Consider the following 14,690-nt stretch of genomic DNA (forward strand, 5'->3'; position numbering starts at 1 on the left):
GTGCCTGTTTTGGAAATGCAGCAAATGTAAAACTGATTACCAAAATTAGGTCAATATAAATATAGAGATAACAGAATTTTAGATTTTGTTTCTTACAAATATGCATTAAAAATACCTAATTTCTTTAGTTCAGTTTTGGAAACATTTTCTATGAACAGTTCCATTTATTAAACAGATTTTCTTTCTTCGCAATGAAGTTCAAGAAAATAATCTCTAAAAATATTAGCTTTAAGTTTTAAATGTCAAACTGCTTTTAGCTCAATGTACATTAGTCATCTGGATTTAACATTGTGAAGTATAATGTTGGGAATTTTCTACCAAAGGTGTCTGCAGAAAACTAGAGCAAGGTTATTTACATGATTTCTTTTATTTTTAGACATACATGGAATTGGAGGGGAATGTATAAGAAACTAAAAATGTTCAACTCTATTACCTTTAGTTGTACATAAATGAATATGAAGTGGTATGATGTAACCATTAACCTCATGCAGAGCTATAACATTTTCCAGCTTTCCCTAAAAGGTCCCTGTTGCCAGTGTACAATAGCACTTTCACACACAATAAAGTGAAGTAGCCTTGCTGCGGTTCTTTTAACTTGAACGAAGGTGTTACGATGAATAATAGGTTCACTAGTATTTCCACTGTTTGGACAGAAGACTTAATTATCCCTAAGGGACACTTTAAGGAGGTTCACTCTAAAAAATTCAAAGCAGAATCTGAGGTCAAAAAGTGGTAGTTTATTACAGATGTTAATTTAATCTAGTGCTGAAAATGTGTTAGCTACATTATGGCTACACTAATCTAAAAATAGACATTTATTTCAACAGTGAAATTCCATTAAAAAAACTAAGGGGATACCAGAAAACTGTAAATATTAATATTTTGTCAGGTTACATTTTCACGTTTCGTATTTTCCATTTTAGAGTATAATACCATTAGTCTACAGTTCAGTTTTCAAAGACGGCTTTATTTTTTTATTTATAATTTACATCATTAAGACTATGCATATGTCCCATTTAATTTTCTAAAAAAAGCAGGCAATCTAAACTGTGTTATTAAATCAGTAGTAAGGTGATAATTGCCATTTTTCAGTGTTCACGCAAATGTGGAAAAGGAACAAAGAAGAGGACAGTGGTGTGTAAGAGCACTAACCCAACCACAAGGTCTCAGATCCTTCCAGGCGGCTCTTGCATGGCTGTTCCCAAACCCAAGACTCAAGAAACCTGTTTTCTTAAACGCTGCCAGAAACACCGTAATTCTCAATGGTTTGTCTCCACATGGCAGGAGGTATGTAAAACAGAAATAAAAATTATGCAACATGTACAGTACATAACTTATATTTAATGCTAATAATGAAGAGATGTTAAATTCATTATGGGGTATAGCAAGAAGAGTTAAAGATTGATTTTCAAAAAGACAAGTAATGGGGACCAACAAAGTGGTTTGCTGTAACTACACATTCAAATAAGGTGGTCTACTTTCACACTGGGAATGATGGCACCCAGGGGTGATGCAGGGATAAGAGTAGGCTGTGGACTTGCATTAAAATTTGTTTAATTGTCATTGTCAAGTTTCAAACCTTTTCTATTAACCAATTAGCAGAAGGGTGGTAACGTGTTGATGCAACAAACTGTAAGCTGTTCAACTGCAGGAAAGTCCTGAAAGGTGAATTCACAAATAAAATATGAATTGTGGCCCATTATCATCCAATCATTAAGCAATCATCTACACATACCATGAGCGTGTTCCTACCAAATGGTCTTGTAAAATACACATAAATGCACTGCATTGGATTTTCGGAACAATGCAAAGGATATAAAGGTATCAGCTGGGAACATTTCTCATGCTTTGAAATGCAGAACAAGTTTCTGTGATCCTTTGAATATCAACATCTAATTCAAGAAACAGAATAAGCTCTGTGCAATTTCCTTCATACGCACCATTGGATGTTACCCACATCGTCAAGAAGATATATGATTTGACAACATGGAAAAATAAGAATTTAATTTTTATACGTAGCCTGCTCTATCTCAGTGTTTCCCATTTTGTTTCCCATTCATACTTCGTTTTTGCTACCTACATGTAATATTGTGCACTAGTCTACATTAAACATCATCTACCAAGTGTTTGCCCGGGCTGTAATTTTATGTAAATCTTTCTTAATTTAATTTGCTGTTTCTGCAGTACTTGCCAATCCTGATAAGGTAGTATGACCTAAAGACTTACCTAGTTAATTAACATACCAAAATCTAGATCACTGTCAATTAAGGGTAGCAATGGTCCTAGTACAGATCCCTACTACATTTCTCCTTTTTTCTTGTTTTGTGTAACGTCCAAATTTTTAACAAATGTTGAGGTGCTTAATTTTGCCCGAATGCAAATGACTGTGAAACAGTAATGTTGTTTTAATGTAATTATGAAAAAAAATAATAGCTTAGGAATTACTGTGCCACACAGTCTTTATTCATTAGCTAGGCTTTTAGCTTGTTGAAAAGTGGGAAATTCATTTTTAATTCTCTTAATTGTCAAATAATGCATTGAAGGTGGCATGGGCTGCATAGTCATTTGTTTTCCTGATGGATTATCTTTTTCATTTAAATGATTTCTTGTCTTTGCGTGGGGGATTCCTTAAGGCATTTTATTAATTTACATAACTTGATTATGCATTGGTTATTTCCTCAGCAGCTTTAACATTTCTTAATAGATTGCTCTCTATATTTCATGTGTCTTATGCATGGAAGAAATTTAATTAACTGCTAGGTTAGGCATAAAAAAATCCCATAATCCATTTGCATTCTTTAAAACCCTCTTAAATTATTCATTAGTAATGCTCTGTGAATCTCTTTTATTTCCTCGCCTGATGTGTTTTAAGTTCATGTACTTATCTATATGCACATTATTCTTTGAATAACAGCTAACATATGCATCATAGATTCCTTTAGGCATTTTACTATACTGATACCAGTATCTGTTTGATGATGCATATGGGACATCTTTCATTTTCAATGGAAATGAACAGTGAAAAGTGTGGTGTTTTTTTCAACAAATTAATTCTACATACATTATGCTATTTAAAAGATTTCACATGTACTGTATCTTTAAGAAGAATACAGATTGAAAAATCCATCTCAGATAAACACTTAATTTAAACTGTTACACAGAACTTTTAAATTATTTTTATACAGGTAAAAGAAAGTTTATCATATTTTCATTACAAATGTTAACTTCATTATGTGAACATACTTTCAAAAAAGACTGGGTTTATGAATTTCTAACCAAATCTGAAACAGAATTAAGATCATTTATAGTAACACACCCTTCTGCAGTAATAGTGCTACTGTGTTGTATACAGTAACTATTACAATATTTTGTAAATATAAAAATATTTACACAATGTTTTACGTTTAAAGAAATACATCATGTGGCTACATGTGGCTTTAACTAAAAGTCCCATCAACCATATCTGCATTTGATTGTAGTGTACATAAAAAGTGTTTCTTCTGCATTTAACTGCAGAGCATATTTTTGTCCATTCATCTCCAGTGTTCGGTAACTTGTGGCGGAGGGATTCAGAGGCGATTTATAAAGTGTGCAGAGAAGGATACTGCAGGAAAATACAAAGAGCTGGTGGCAAAGAAGTGTCACCACCTGCCCAAGCCTGCAGTTGAGTTGCAGAGGGAGTGCACTCTGGCTGCCTGCCCCAGTACTGTCACTCGTACTCAGTCTACTGCTGGCAGGGCTGTCTGGTACTCCTCTCCCTGGTCTCAGGTACACGCTTCAATTGTTGTGAGATTGGACCCACTTGTGTTTTTAAACTTGGCTCTTTCAAAACTCATTCAAGTATTGGTGCAATGATTATGTGTGTATAATTATAGTGAGAATCAAGCAGTTATTTATGTTATATAGTTATTTATAGTTACATGAAATTATAACGAATCATTTCTGTGTTGCAGTGCAGATAGCTTTAAACAAAATTAAACCCTTTGTATGCCTTTCTCAGAAAGCAAAGGTGTGTTACTTTTGAGAATCCACATCAGGAAATAATTTTCAATGAAATGCAGCTTCAGCTAGATCTAGATCATTTGATGCTTTGAGTATGTCTACATCATTTTAGACGGATGTCAGTTTCAGTATCTGCTATTAAAATGTGACTCTCAATGTAATACATTTGGTAAAGTTATGTCTTCATTTGCAGTGCACTGTGACGTGTGGAGGAGGGGTTCAGGGACGCGTAGTGCAATGCTTAGCACAAGGAAAGCCTTCCTCTGGGTGTTCCCTTCATTTAAAACCCATCATGATTCAGGCCTGTAACACTAATTTTTGCCCTGAACCTAAAAAGAAAGGTAAGTGTTTGTGTTTTTCCCTTCATTTTGTGAAAACCTTTTTTTATTATTGTTCTCCTAGTTCATGTTCAAATGGAGAATATACATTTATTTTCTTTTAAGATTCTTTTTTAATATAACTTACTTTTCATCTCCAGCAAATATGTTTCATTGCACAATTACAATTATTTCTTTATTTTACTTAATAAACAAGCATATCTTTCTCTTGTTTTTTCTCAGATGTGGCATGCAAGGATTACTACAGTTGGTGTTACATGGTGCCCCAGCATGGAGTATGTAACAGCAAGTTCTATGGCAAACAATGCTGCAAATCTTGCACTCATTCAAATTTATGAATTTGTGGAAAAAATGCACAATTATGAAACCGGAATGACAGATTAACCAAAAAGGCATCTGTACATGTAGGTGTAGGTTATACCAAACAAAGGAATGAATCAAATGACATTTTCTAGAGCATGAGCATGGACTGAAACAAAAAAGACATTTTGATATGCCTGGAAAAAGAGAGCCTTATTAAACTTCTAAAGTACTGCCAACAAAGGAGGTCTGAAAATAGGCATGGAGGATAATAGAAGTCTTAATAAAATGGCACTGCCCAAGGCTCATGAAAACTTTTTTCACAATGGGAAAATGGTATGACATCAATAACATCATTGCTTACAGCACTCTGAAAGAATAACTTTTAAGTTCTCCAAGAAGATGTAGTAGCTTTTACTGACCTAACCAACACTGGATAATGGATTTTACCCACCACTGAAATTGAAACCTGAATTCCACTCTTATGGGAATCTTGTTCCCATGTGTTCTGAAGCAGCCATAGAAAAAAAGTTTTTTTCCCTTAAGAACACAAATCAAGTATTCACACTGTGTTTATTTTAAGTGTTACGTTTGATATGGACTTTTCTGTGGGAGAAAGAGCCAAGAGGTCACTGACCAGTAAGTACACAGCTGTGTGAAAGGAACCATGAAGCGGCTTTCAAAGACAATGGAAATGACAAATCTCTGTCTACAAAGAGAAAAAAAAAATCCAATTTAAGCATTTCTTTCTCTTCTATCCTACAGCATTCACCACTGAAAAGAACAAGCATTACTTAGCAGAGACTATTTGTTTGCAGGGGGTTTCTGAACATGACCTGGAGAATACTTTTTTAAGGTGCTATTATCTTAAATAACTACAAATAGTTAAATGAGTGAAAAATACAGCCTTTCGCACAAATTTCAAAGAACCACTGAAAAGCATGTTATTGTTCTAAATCAAAGGTACTTTTATTTATTAACATTACTTCAGTAGCTTAAAAGTTTGGAAACAAGTTTGTGTCTACTCAATGCTACTGCTTCATGTATAGTACAGTACACCAAGTTTCATTGTGACATGCAGAGCAGTCATAATATAACAGTAGAGAAGCTTTTTGTTATTTTTACTTGTTGCTCACCTATTCATATACACAAGCTCCTACCATATATGATAACATTCTTAGAAGTATTCTTCGTAAAAAATATCTTCTTGTGGTCAAAGCACTGACACACTAGAAGTAGTAAAACAAACTGAACACATTAAAACATTTTTTTCAAGATTCATGGATGGTGCTTTAGTCTTTTAAGGGACATTGTGGTATTAAACATTTCTCAAATATTTATGTTTTCTCAAATTTTATAATAAATTTTTATTGAAATCGCCAAATTAGTTGTAATATGTTCATTTTGTTTAAACACTGCATACCGCAAAATGGAAATTAAATGAAAATGTATATTTTACCTTAACGTGGTAATGTAAAAAGTAGTATTCACTCATGTTTACTCTAATTTTGCTGAGAGACCCCTTGGACATTTTCATTCTTTGGATACCCTGTGACACTATGAAAAGTGTATTTAAACTAATGTACATTTCCTTTTTTACTTCAAGAAACATTTCTTTCAGCCACCACCATCTCAGTTTAATTTCCTAGGCTTATAGGAATTGGAAATAGCAGCCACGTCATCATACCAATGTGCTGTGAATGCTGACTCACAAGTTTTACTCATAAGCTCCTTAGAAACTATTGTTTCCAGATGGTGTCTGACTACTGGATAAAGTTCAACATGGATATATATATATTTATGATTTTCTTTGATTATCGTTTAATATCCCACATGTTCTTTTTTGGTTTAATAAAACACATACAATTTACAAACAAATTCTATTTGTTGGGTTGTATGTAGATGTGAGGAAAAACATTTTTAAATTAAAAAATATTATGAGGTTTTCATATATATGTTTAATTACATTGCGTGCATTAAGTGTAAAACACCAAATTTCACCACATTTGCAATTGGTCACATAGGGTGAAAGTCTGATAAGTGTTTACACTAAAATGTCATGATATATCTGTTGCATTTTCTTTTGAGACACATTTTTCATGCCATATTTTTCAATCAATACTTTTGCTGATTTTCCAAATATATGTGCAGTAAATTTTCCTGATGTTCCCATAATTGACTGTTTAGAATTCAACTGGCACATTATTTTAAATACTTTTGTCTTGCTGTCATACAGAGCAGTGAAAACATAGAAAAACAGAATGTTATTACTATTATTCTTGGCAAGATTTTCCCTTATATAAATGTTTTAACAGCATCTAAAACCCTTCATTAGATCATTCGGGTTTATGAAGTGCTACTTTGCTCCCTCGAGGTCACTTTCAATTAGTGATGCTCTTTAAGACAATTAACACTTCTGACCTGCCAGTGTTTTCCAGACTGTCACTCAAAAAGGGGAAAAGTTCTTGTGCAAAAAAACAGACTTTAAAATAAACATTGACTTTGGTGCTGAACACTAGGCTCAGAAAGTCCTGACAGTTAAGGTAAAGACAGACTTCTGACCAAAGAGACTGTTAAATTGATTTATGGCTGGTCAGTAGAGGCTTTGCAGGTCAAAATTGCTTGTATAATTATTTGTTCCCACATCAATGACTCACTTACCCCAGATGAGTCGGAGCTGAACTAGTGCTGATATCAGCAGTTCCAGACATGATGTATGCTCTTATGATTTCTACCCCACATTCAGCTCTCAAGATGATACTGCCATCAGTGATTTTCAGGCAATTGAGTGACATTCTCACTCCTTTTAATAATATACCATATATATAACTTTTTTGTCTTTTTAAAGTGACACTTGTGAACTAGATTTCCACTGATTTAGAGGTAAAATTGGATGTACTCTGAAGAACAAAGGCAAATCTGCTATTAACGGTACACATGATAACCTTACCAGAATGGTAAAGCATGTACTTTTTAAATAGTCACATTTACTTTTGAACAATACGCTGCACAGTACACACACACCGAAAGGATTGCACTGATCATGTGTTGAAGAGTTTCCAGAACTTGAAAAGTTGAATCTATCAATAGTTCCAACTACACCTTGTCCTCTAAAGATTTAAATTTTACAGTAGGTACAATTTAGTCGGTTTTACTGGACACTATGGAGTAACACTATTATTAACAAAAATATAGATACCTTTCCTACAGGTTGTCCTTTGGTTATATATAACCTGGAGTCTCCACCTGTACAGCAGGGACTATGTTCATTCTCATTGCCACTACTGAAACATGAATAATCAAGACCCTTGTACCAAACCACTGCTGCTCCCTAGGGAGGGGTGATTGAAATGAAAATAGGCTTCCAATAAAAAAAGACCTCCTGTTTTGGAAGATATTTATATTTTCACAGGAAGGTTCAAGAGTTGCCTGAGAACTCTTTCTCTCGACCTTTTATTACTCACTATTAATTTTTAAACTATATTTTGGTGAACAATTGGTTATTCTTCCCAGAAAAAGTTCCCATGATTATTGTTTTTGTTGATTTAAAAGTTTTTTTTTTTGACTGGAGTGTTTAAAAAAAACACTGCAGAAAATCCTTTATTAAGGGTCAGCATACATATTATAAATTCGCAAATCAAATTCCAGCAGTGGTATCAGCCAACTCTAGTCATAGGTTTCTAAGAAGTTGAAAAGACAAAAGTACTTAAGAATATACTGTTAAAAAGATTAGAAACAGGAAGAAGTCACTTGGTCCTTTTGGCCTGTTTGATAGTACGTAATGGATACAAGGCCCTCATCCAGCTATTTCTTAAAAGAAATCAACAACATGACTGAGTAGTTTGCTCCATACTCCCACAATCCTAACGCAGGTGTTCCGTAAATCTTATACAGTACATAAAGGTGTTATGAGGTTACCTAATCCTCTCCAGTGGATGGCTCTACAGCCATTTAGTACTGGGTAACCTAAGCTGTGTTTGATCTCTTATAGGCATACAGCGGCTCTGGTGCTCCATTTCAAGAAGCAATGTAACAGGAGGTCACCTACGGTACCTCATAACACCTTTAAGTAAAAGACTGAGAAACATGCATTTAAGTATTTCTGTTTTAACAGTTGTAGCAATTATTAATGTATATAACTGTTATTTCCATATACCTGTAATAGAAGCAGTTTCACCATGGCTGTAAATCCTTTGCTTTTAAACTATGAAACTCACTGCCATTTAAAACAATATCGTAAGTGCTTGAATTGCATGGAATGACCATCACACGAGTTTGTCAACTTTAGGAATAGGACCTTAGGATCCAGAAACCTAGGACCCAGCTGACCAAAACCTTAATCTGTGTTTATCTCCAACTTAAAAATATTACTGCCGCTCATCCAAGACAGTTTTCAGCAACACATATAACATGTGAAATTATACTTGGTTTATAATACCATGTATATTATAAACCAATAATGGTATAAGGTATATACAGTTTAGTCAAATGCTGTGATGTGATCTGAAGCAGGTCGTTCAAGCAAGACATCCCAAAAATATACATGAACTCAGTTTTGTATACAGGAAGTGGCCAAAATACCTCTTAACAACAGCACAGGTCTGATCAGCAGCTACAGAAAGCATTTGGTTGAGTTTATTGCCAATAAAGGAGGTTCCACTAGTTACTAAATATAAGGGTTCACATACCTTTTCTACCAATGACCTTGTTTAAACTATTTGTTCAATAAAGACATGACAATGTAAAATATTGTGTGTGTTGTTTGTTAAAGAAGACTATTTATTTATTATTATGACTTAGATGAAGATCAGATCACATTTCAGGAGCCATTCATGCAGAAATCCAGATAATTCCAAAGGGTTCACAAACATTTTCTTACAACAGTACCTTATACCATGCAAAGATCTCTGCAAATAGGACAATGTTTTACAGCAGTGAAGACTACTTTAGAGACAAAAAAACATTAATCCAGACCTGTCAACCCATATGAAATTTGATGACCTATTCTGCCTGCTAGAATTTTGATTTCGATGGTGAGCAAGGATATATATATATACATTAAATAATCAGAAAATTGAAAATTAAAGTTATAAAGGATGCTTACTTCCCATCTCTAGGAAGAAGAAACAGCTGGAAGACTGGGCTTGATCCTTGCACTGTATGCGTATGTGGAATGTAGGTTTGACGAAGCCCTTCAGTAAGTTCCTACCGCTTCTCTACAATTAAACAAACACCTAAGTATTTAAAAGCAAGTTTGCCAATGCCTTGGTGCTTTCACCTTAGCTTTTCCCAACTTCCTAGTCATAAAATATTCCAAGGCTTCTTATTTGTTTGGCACCATTTACACAGGCACAACCCTAAGCAGGTGTGAGCCTGGTCAGTACCTGGATGGGAGACCTCCTGGAAAAAACTAAGGTTGCTGCTGGAAGAGGTGTTAGTGGGGCCAGCAGGGGGCACTCACCCTGCAGTCCATGTGGGTCCTAATGCCCCAGTATAGTGATGGGGACACTATACTGTAAACAAGCGCCGTCCTTTGGATGAGACGTAAAACCGAGGTCCTGACCCTTTGTGATCATTAAAAATCCCAGGGTGTTTCTCGAAAAGAGTGTCCTGGCCACATTTCCCATTGGCCCTTACCAATCATGGCCTCAAAATAATCCCCATCTACAGTATGAATTGGCTTCATCACTCTGCTCTCCTCCCCACTGATGGCTGATGTGTGGTGAGCGTTCTGGCGCACTATGGCTGCCGTCACATCATCCAGGTGGATGCTGCACATTGGTGGTGGTGGAGGGGAGTCCCCATTACCTGTAAAGTTTGAGTGGAGTGTCCAGAAAAGTGCTATATAAGTCTAAGCTATTATTAGCTATTATTATTACATGTTGCTGAACTATCTGAATCTCCGATGCTTCTATTTTTTGCATTCAAAATTTGCATGCATAAAACATTCATTGTAATCTTGGACAACATTTCACAAACATACCACTACCACCGAATCTGTAAGTTAGAACGTACTGTATATACACACATATTAAAAAGCACAACCAGTTCATTTACTCCTACATGCCTAAAGACCTCCTCATGTTTGCTTCCTCTGTCTTTTTAAAAGATTTGCACAAGACAACAGCAATTGTCATGACAACCACAGGAGTTTTAATAAACAAAACTACACTATTCATTTCACATACTCCTTAGCAGTGTTCAACTGTCAGGATTCATTTATTAGGTATTTGAATCATGAAGATGTGATAGGAAAAAATTACCCACATAGTAGATGGTGAAAATGACAAGAAAATCTGATTACCCCAGTACTCCTGTTACTAATGACATACCGAATTAACTTTACAAAAGTATTAAATACATGTTTGTGGTGCACAAAACATCACTACTTTCCAAGGGCAGAGCATAAAACTGAAATATATTATCCATCTGCACAATTTTTACTTGACTGAGTCCCTACAACCTTCTGTAAAACAGCAAACAAAAATTCCTGTTGATCTCAAACCATTGGCTTGGCTTTTTGAAACATCTGTCATGGGTTATTGAAATTTAAAATTGTAAAGTTAAGCTAATGCTGAAATAAACCCTAGAAATGAGTTAACATGTGACAGATAACTGCTTTGGAACAAGGATATTCTGGGTACATCAGATCACAATGTCTATAACCACTCAACACTTGATTGCCAATTTTTATTAAGAATTTAAATAATTATGGTTTCAAAAATTCAGTTATGTCCTCAATATAGATATCAATGATAAAGAGACAAAAGTAATCTATTCAGAAAAAGGAACTGCAAAAATGTGTAAGTATGAGGATCTTCAAAGGACTGTTCTTCAACTTATACAACAGCGTACACTATCCGGGGACTAAATCAGCAATGCTGCAGTGCAACACATCTTACCTTTCCAGGCACATCTGTAATAATAATTTACAGATTTATTATTTTTTTAATAATAATTTGGATGTCATTTATTAGTATTAGTTCTGTGCACACGTACTTAAAGTGGGCTTTGTCCTGGGACACAAACAGAGCCTGTGGGCCCCCCAGTCACAGATTCTACAGATTCCCAAATTAAACCTTAGGTGAAAACGATTTTGGTCATTCAAACTGTCTGTGCCCAACATAAAAGAAATTAAGAGTAAAGATACCAAAGGTCTTAAAGTAAAATACTTGGAACAGAACTTTCTCAAGTTTAACAGCCACTATTATTGCAGCACTGCACATAAACACGTCTCGATTTCTCACGTCACTTGCTTTATGTCACTTCAGAGTGCGGGCACGAGAATGGAAAGTCTTCTAGTTGACTCTGTGCTAATTGCTAGCGAGCTTTCAACCTTGAACGTGCCAAGGAAAAAAGTGTCTGGAGCCCAATGCCGTAAACTTAAAAAAGGAAAAAACGTAGGGCCAGAGAAAACTGACTGAATTGTTAACACATTCCTCTATAAAAATATCTCTGATGGAGGTGACAGCACCTGCAGCAGCAAGCAGGGGGTTTTCAGCGAGGCCAAGGGAGATGCAATCATAATATGGTGGATTTGGCTTGTGAGCGAAGCCCAGGGACAACTGCCACCAGTGAAGCGAGGGAGGTCATGCACAGCAGGAGGTCAACCTCAAGTGAGGAAAGCAAGGAGGTAGTGTGAGGACAAAGTAATTAGTCTTACACTGTCTCTGTGAGCAGTACTAAAAAATGACATTGACAGATCCATCAAACGGACCTTCCCCGGTTGCATTACTAAAACGTTTAATCTCCCAATGACAGAGCTGGGTGTTGTAAAATGTCCTGATGGATCATTTCCCAGAAAAGGGAAATCGACATTTTCCCCAAAGCGTACGATTTCAGAGGGCTACGGGAAAGAAATCAAATGTAAAATGTTTGTGTATCCTTACAGAAAATGAATAAAGTATTATACTGTTAATGTACACTATGTTGTTTGGGGGAGTGACTGTACATCAATTTAGTGAAGAGATACAAAAGCTGGCTTTTTTTTCAGCTGTACCTCAACGACACAAACCCGGGACCAATCTCAAGCCTTACCTTGCCTGGAAAGAAAGTAAACTATAAAATTATATCACAGCAGCAAGAGATAGGATTAGAGTCTAACTACAGGACTTTTTTTTTGTTCCTTGTGGAGAGGAATTTAGCATTTAGAGGTATACAAATTTGGGGAAAAATTAAAGGCCTATTAAACCTCTATCTTTAGTCAGTAAGATAGTGTGATTGCTGAACGTCTCCAAAAAAATAGGGTGACACAGGTTATGACATCATATTTGAGTTTTTATAAACAAAATTAATTTCTCAAATCCATCTTTTAAGGATTGTGTAATTCACAAAGATTGCAAACTGGCCAAATCGCCAACAACAATGTGTTGGAAAGAGACCACTCCCAGCTTTTCAAAGGGGAGCAGGCATCAATAAGATATTACATAAATACTGATAACAACAAACAGACAGATGCTGAGGAATACATTTTTGCAGACAAATTTCCACAGCAATGGACAATAAAGTATCTATCAACTTACACGTGTTAGTAATACAATAGGAAAATGACAAGCAGCAGGACTAAGACTCTGCACAGACTAGAGTTCAATATGGCAAATAATGACAATGCCCAAGTTAAGACAGTGACTAAAGAACGCAATGAGTTATAATGTACATCCACTCTTCTTAGTAGTTGTTACCATAAGAATGCTCAGACATAACAAACCCAACTGACAACTTAACCATTAGGATATTGTGAAAAAAATATTGAGTGTTTGCTATAGAGAGGTTATTTGGAGCTGGAATTTAGCAGAAGCTACCCTTCATGTCAGATTAAAATAAAGTTGATATGTATACTGTGTATATACTTGTCTACGCGTGCACAAAAGTGAGGCAGCAAGAGAGGGGAGGCTTATTACGGTGGAAAATACAATTCCTCTTCTGTAAATAAGTTAAGAGCGCCCTCTGCTGTTGAATATAGAGTAGTGTTTTACCATTTCGAAACTAGTTTTTGCGGCAAGGTGCAACAAAACCAGATTAATAATAATAATAATTGCTTACACTTATATAGCGCTTTTCTGGACACTCCACTCAAAGCGCTTTACAGGTAATGGGGACTCCCCTCCACCACCACCAATGTGCAGCATCCACCTGGATGATGCGACGGCAGCCATAGTGCGCCAGAACGCTCACCACACATCAGCTATCAGTGGGGAGGAGAGCAGAGGAATGTAGCCAATTCATAGATGGGGATTATTAGGAGGCCATGATTAGTAAGGGCCAATTGGAAATTTGGCCAGGACACCGGGGTTACACCCCTACTCTTTTCGAGAAGCGCCCTGGGATTTTTAATGACCACAGAGAGTCAGGACCTCGGTTTTACGTCTCATCCGAAGGACGGCGCCTGTTTACAGTATAGTGTCCCCGTCACTATACTGGGGCATTAAGACCCACATGGACCGCAGGGTGAGCGCCCCCCGCTGGCCCCACTAACACCTCTTCCAGCAGCAACCTTAGTTTTTTTTCCCAGGAGGTCTCACATCCAGGTACTGACCAGGCTCACACCTGCTTAGCTTCAGTGGGTTGCCAGTTGTGAGTTGCAGGGTGATATGGCTGCTGGCTAGATTGACTAGGCGTCTGTGACATTTATGAATGTACAACAACACAAGTAATGCCATTGCATTACTTAAGTTATTACGATTAAATTGTAATCAATACAAAATACAAGAAATGTCATCAAAATGATCAATCTTGTATCACTAATCATTTTTTTAGATAAAAAACATTGAATGAATTAATAAAATCCAACTTTATGGAAAAATCAGGTATTTCGATGCTGAAGCATATAAATTGTTAAGTTCTGAATAATTAAAATGCAATGTTAAACCAGAAAAGCACAAACTAACACAACAAACATGTTTTCTACAGGTGTAAAACAAAAATGTAGTTACAACATACAATCCCCCTTAATAAAAGTGAATATAAAAGTGTTGACATACAACACGTTCTAAACTGACACGATTTTAATGAAGTGGTTACCCTTTTGAAGTAGACATAGATGTATTGAGT

At 35.8% G+C, this 14,690-nt stretch overlaps 1 protein-coding gene across 1 annotated transcript in view; it reads left to right on the plus strand.

Moving 5' to 3' along the window:
- Window positions 1-6,510, plus strand: part of LOC102695281 (A disintegrin and metalloproteinase with thrombospondin motifs 16) — an 81,566-nt gene extending 75,056 nt beyond the window's left edge. The window contains exons 20-23 of the mRNA XM_006635930.3: window positions 1,093-1,287; window positions 3,544-3,768; window positions 4,196-4,343; window positions 4,563-6,510. Of these exons, the coding sequence (XP_006635993.2) occupies window positions 1,093-1,287; window positions 3,544-3,768; window positions 4,196-4,343; window positions 4,563-4,678 (684 nt within the window). The 3' untranslated portion in view covers window positions 4,679-6,510. The remainder of the gene's footprint in view (window positions 1-1,092; window positions 1,288-3,543; window positions 3,769-4,195; window positions 4,344-4,562) is intronic.
- Window positions 6,511-14,690: the final 8,180 nt, after the last annotated feature.

This window comes from Lepisosteus oculatus, chromosome 10, assembly GCF_040954835.1.
Source record: "Lepisosteus oculatus isolate fLepOcu1 chromosome 10, fLepOcu1.hap2, whole genome shotgun sequence".
Lineage (NCBI taxonomy): Eukaryota > Metazoa > Chordata > Actinopteri > Semionotiformes > Lepisosteidae > Lepisosteus > Lepisosteus oculatus.